Raw genomic sequence first — 5,876 nt, 5'->3', positions numbered from 1 at the left:
ATCCAAACAGACTAGGCTCCCACAAAGCCAGTACATGAAGTAAGATCAAAACCCAGTGCCATTGTCCTTGGCTTCTCAGCAGCCCTCATTGTCAGCCACGTTCAGAGAGTCCGGTTTGATCACATTCTTGTTCAGTCCCAGTCCAGCTGGCCTTGGTGATCTCCCATTAATTAGATCAGCCCCACCGTCTCAGGGGGTGTGTGCACCCCACGCGGTCTTGACTTCCTTGCTCATGTTCTCCCTCCTTCTGCTTCTCATTTGGACCTTGGGAGTTCAGTCCAGCGCTCCAATGTGGGTCTCTGTCTTTTGAGTTTGTCCTTCTGTCCTGACAAAGAGTCTCACATGAGTTTTTCCTGTGTTAATTTGTTTTTTTTAAAAAAAAAAAAAAAAAGCAAAAACTACTAAAAGTTTCCTTCACTACCACACCAAGTATTAGGAGTCCCCCCCCATTATTAGTTTTTTGCTGTCTATATTAGTGTTTTTCAAGTTATTTCATTGGGACATGCTTGGCTTTCCATGCCTGTTAATGGTGGTTTGGTAAAATAAAATTACTGATAGGATATTTTTAAACCCAAAATTTCCAAGGTAAATGTCACAAAAAGTGGAATGATAGGAGAAACATTTTAAAACTAATATAAAATGTCCTGTACATATTTTTATTCTATCCATAGTGTCAAATACTGATCATCTGCCATTTTTCCCCCAGAAAACAACTGGCGGCATCCATCGGTGTGAGTGAAACCAAAGTGCAGGTGAGGAAAGGGAAGCACCTTGGCAGAACTGTCATTCTAGAACTTGCTTCTGGTCTAGGGCGGCTTTGTTCTGTCCATGAAATTTTGTTGTTTTGTTGTTGACTTCACACTGTTACCAAAATGACCTTTTAAAAATATTGTTGGTGGGGCTGGAGAGATGGCTCAGAGATTAAGAGCATTGCCTGCTCTACCAAAGGTCCTGAGTTCAATTCCCAGCAACCACATGGTGGCTCACAACCAGCTGTAATGGGGTCTGGTGCCCTCTTCTGGCCTGCAGGCATAGACACAGACAGAATATTGTATAGATAATAAATTAATATTTTAAAAAATATTGTTGGCATATTGTTTGTTCATGGCTGTTTTGCCTGCATTTATACCTGTGAACCACATGCATTGCCTGGTGCCCAAAGGAGCCAGAAGAGGGTGTCAGCCTAGAACTGGGGTGAAAGATGGGTGCTGGGAATCAAACCTGCATTCTCTAGAAGATCAAGCAGCACTTTTAACTGCTAAACCATTTCTCCAACTATCAAAACTACCTTTATATTTATTTATTTATTAACCTATTTATTTATCTGTCTATCTTATCTATTTTGTTTTTTCTCTGAGACAGGGTTTCTCTATGTATCCCTGGCTGTCCTAGAACATGCTCTGCAGACCAGGTTGACCCTGAACTCACAGAGATCCACCTGCCTTTGCCTCTGGAGTGCTAGGATTAAAGGCATGTGCCCAAACTGGCCAGCCCAAAACTACCTTCTTAACGACTAATTTATTTTTATTTTCTTTAGATGTGTGGATGTGTCTGTGTATATAACATATCTGTGGGTGCTGGAGGCCAGAAGAGGACATTAGATTATCTGGTGCCCTAGTTGCAGGCAGTTGTGAGCCTCCCAATCTGAATGAAGCACAGGACCCTTGCAAGAGCAGCAAGTGTTCTTCTTGGACCTACTGAAACATCTCCCTAGCCCTGTCAATTTGACTTTAGAAGTTTGTGATCTTTGTAGAAAAGATAGAAAGGGGAATGGCATAGCCTTACTATACAGAAATGGCTCATTTCAGATTTCAGTCATTTCAACACAACTTCCTAAAGGAACAAAAAAGGAGTGGGGACTAAGCTACTTTCACTCCCTAAATCCATACATATTATACACACTTGTCCTGTGTGTAAATTATAAATATATGCATTTGAGTTATAAAAATGCATCCATGTTCTATGCACACATAGCTGCATTGTATATAGATCAGTAAGATATATAAACATGTACATAGCTTGTACAACTCCTTTTATCATTAGTATCCTTTAAGCAGAATGTCTCTGTGGAGTCTTCCTGGGATTATGACATATAGGATTGAAATCAGTGTAGCTAGGGGCACCACAATCCCACACTATTTGAAACACTGAAAACTAAGCATAGATTCTATCATTACAGGGGTAACGTGGGTGTGAGGATAGTTCACAGGGTGATCCTTGCACTCTTCATAATGCTGATGTAAACTTGATTAAACAGAGACTGATGGGAATGGGGGAAGCATAGAGTCCAAATGCCCTGTCCTCCTGCTGCTGTTTGAAGATCCTGGTGAAGCCACACAGATTAGGGCACCCAGCATTCTGACTGTCTGAAGCACAGTGGTGCATCTGCCTGAAAATGCTGCTCACATCCTCCAGAGTGGATTACTGTAGAGACGGTGAAGGACAGGCCACATCTGGACACTTGTCCAGGGACTATTCTGCAGTTCTGGGGATACTGTACCATGTTGCACACCCTCACCCCTGCCAAAATTAGAGCAGTAAGGAAGAAAGGTCTTCTGGCAGATCAAGAACATGGTATGCTTTTAGGTTATTTATATAATAATTCAATTTTTGTTTCTCACGTGATAGAATTGGTTTAAGAGGAAGAGAGAAAAATACAGGAAATATCAAAAGACATAAATAAAGACCCAGCAATACTCCTCCTGCTGAGCAGAAAATTTCAACTTTCCATGAAGATTGTGGAGGAGCCCTCGAGTTTCATCCTTGCCCAGGAGACAAATGCAGATGCTTTTTTTTTTCCTATCACCTACAACCAATTTTTATACTCATATTCCTTCCCCTCAGAATTTGTATTTTCAATAAAGAGATAAATTCTCAATATATTTGTTCCTGTGTCATCTAAAATAGTAAGATACTGGTGTAAGTTGTCAGGAAATGGCCTTTAACCAGGATGACCAGGTTCCCTTCCATGAGGTGAAAATGCTGAGTGACCATCAGTAGGCGCTGCATATCTTAAGACCTTCCCTAGTATGAAAGTAGACTTGTAGTGACTCTCACTTTCTTTTTGTCCCCCTCCCATGCTGTCCTCACCCCACCCCTGACCATGTGCAAAAGAGGCAGGGCAAGTCCCTAGGGAGAGACAGTGGCTTTCCAGACAGAGCTGGTTCTGCCTAAGCTTAGAATTTCATTTCAACCCTAGACTATAGGAGAAACTTCCTATGAGGTAATTCACAAAGATCAGAAGAAGCAGGCAGCCAACCCAAGCATATCCTGGCTGTTCCTACTTCTTTTCCCTGCCCCCCCCATGTGGCACACAGGGCACTGGCAGCTACTCTGGCAGGGGTCCTGCTGCTTCAAGGGGACAATAGACTCCATCCTATCCCGTCCACTGGCATACTTTCTCTCGTTTCCAGCTGCCTGCCCAGAAGCCGTATTGTCCTTCCTCCCCAGATTAGATTCTAACACTTCTTGAGGTCTTTCTAAAGTGTATAATTCTTGTAGCTCAGAAACAGGCTAATACTTGAATCTTTTTGCCCACTCTTGCAACGTTTTAAAGGGTTCCTGAAAAAACCAGACATATATTGTGCTCGCCTTTGTGTTTCTCGGGATCAGCATGAGACTGCCTGTGATCTTCCAGTGTTCCAAGGTACAGAGACAGTGAACAGATGTAAGGTGCCCCTACTTAACAAAGCTCATAACCTCCAAATAATACCATTCCAGCCGCCCCTTCAACCAACAGTGCTCTGCCCTCCTCACTTCCTATCCTGCTAACACAGGCCACCCCCAAGTAAGGCAGCTGTTCCTTCTAAACTAGTTTCAAGGTTCTGGTACCTAAGCTCCAAGGGGAAAAAGCACCAAAAATTCTATTCACTGATGCAGAGGAGGAACTACTTCCACTTTATGTCTCTGAATGAAAGGTGACCCCATCCTGAGCCCCAGCCCTAGGGGACCCTTTCCTCTTCTTCCCCTACAGTGTCTCCCCTGCATACCTGTAGTGATTTCAGTTGTGCCCCCTGTTCCCTGGACTCCCCCAATTCAACCCAGACCTGGGCAGTTCCTGCCATTCTTCCCTTCTGGCAAACCCCTAGACTAGTGGGTTTTCAACCTGTGGGTGATAACCCCTTTGGGAATCCAGTGACCCATTCACAGGGATTGTATATCAGATACCCCGCATATCAGTTATTTACATAACGATTCATAACAGTAGTGAAACTACAGTTATGAAATAGATAATGAAATAATTTTATAGGAGTCGCTACCACACAAGGAACTGTATTAAAGGGTTGCAGCATTAGGAGGGTTGAGAACCACTGCCCTAGGCTTCACTCCTTTTGAACCGAACGATGCAAGTGAGAAGCCGTTACCCCACTTATGGTGTATAGTCCCTTCTCAGCAAGTGAAGCAAACACATATTTTCTGATGGTAACTTTCTCTATTGCTGCATCTCCACACAGCTACACTCTTTACATACAGCGATATATCTGTTTGCATACATACATCTCTCTCCTACACAGCCATACATCTCTATACAAAGTTACATCTATTTCCACAGGGCTACACGCCTTTCTTTTACATCCATTTCACACGCACGCGCCCACACACATGTGCGCACATGCACACATACACACTTCTACATCATTCACGCATTTTTTACTCTCATTCCCTCTTTTGTCTCATGCTTCTTCCTCATCTCTCAGCGCTCTCTCTCTCTCTCTCTCTCTCTCTCTCTCTCTCTCTCTCTCTCTCTCCCCTTCCCCCCCAGCTCTTTACACAGCAGCCTTCTCTCACAGCCAAACTGCGGGACAATTGTACATTTCCTTTTCAGGGCCTGATGCATGCTCAGAACACAAGGTAAGTCACACCATTTCTTTCAGGTCAGGGAGTAACGCTTGGCCATGCACATAGCTCTCTAAGTTGGTGAGGGCACTCAGACAGAAAATGCCATGGCAATTCAAAGCTTAACAATAACAATTGGCTGGATCTTGAGTGGTAGGGAGTGTGTGCGGAAAGCCCTTGCTGCATGAGGTTTCTGTCTACCGAAGTTACCTTAAGCCTGACCCTGAATCAGCAACAAACACCTCGGAAAGACACCTAGGCGTGTTCCCACTGCCTGTGTGTTTATCTCGTGAAAATATTTGCTCTATTGGGTACACATACAGCTGTTATTAGGGAAGGAATATAGTGGCGCATAAGCGAAATTACAGACAGAAGGAACCGGTTATTTACATTCAGTAACTCCACGAATTTTCCAAGTGGCACTCTCCATCAGAGAGTCTTTCGACTGCTGGGTCAACCTGCTGAACACTAGATGTCACCTGCTGTATAATTCCACAGCAGCTCTCAGCATTGATCCTAGCCACTGAACTGCTATCTTTCTGCAAATAACTGTAAATAACTCTTGCTGCAGATTTCCAGAGCTGCCTCTCTGTACGCATCACACAACTTTGGTCCTTGCCTTGAGAAACTCAAACTGGACATTGAGACTATTTCCTGATACTCTGCTTGGGACAGCCCTGCAAGTGGTAATAAAGACTCCATTTGGAGCCGGGAGTGGTGTCGCAGACCGTTAGTCCCAGCACTTGGGAGGCAGAGGCAGGCATATCTCCGTGAGTTCAAGGCCAGCCTGGTCTACAAAGTGAATTCAAGTACAGCCAGGACTGTTTCACAGAGAAACTCTGTCTCAGAAAGAAAGAAAGAAAGAAAGAAAGAAAGAAAGAAAGAAAGAAAGAAAGAAAGAAAGGAAGGAAGGAAGGAAGGAAGGAAGGAAGGAAGGAAGGAAGGAAGGAAGGAAGGAAGGAAGGAAGAGACTCCATTTGATTTATTCAGGCATCTCAGGAAATTTTCTCTTCACGTACCCCATAGCAGTACTTCCCCAG

General features: G+C 43.8%; 1 protein-coding gene across 1 annotated transcript in view; it reads left to right on the top strand.

Moving 5' to 3' along the window:
• The window catches only part of LOC126488453 (short stature homeobox protein 2-like), a 5,125-nt gene extending 2,264 nt beyond the window's left edge, over positions 1-2,861 (top strand). The window contains exons 3-4 of the mRNA XM_050121943.1: positions 707-752; positions 2,629-2,861. Coding sequence (XP_049977900.1) covers positions 707-752; positions 2,629-2,679 — 97 coding nt within the window. The 3' untranslated portion in view covers positions 2,680-2,861. The remainder of the gene's footprint in view (positions 1-706; positions 753-2,628) is intronic.
• The last annotated feature ends 3,015 nt before the right edge of the window (positions 2,862-5,876 follow it).

Source organism: Alexandromys fortis, unplaced genomic scaffold, assembly GCF_014885135.2.
Source record: "Alexandromys fortis isolate MF-2015 unplaced genomic scaffold, M_Fortis_MF-2015_v1.1 scaffold_189, whole genome shotgun sequence".
In the NCBI taxonomy this organism is placed as follows: domain Eukaryota; kingdom Metazoa; phylum Chordata; class Mammalia; order Rodentia; family Cricetidae; genus Alexandromys; species Alexandromys fortis.
The sequence above is the reverse complement of the archived record's forward strand: the minus strand, read 5'-3'. Positions and strand labels throughout refer to the sequence as shown.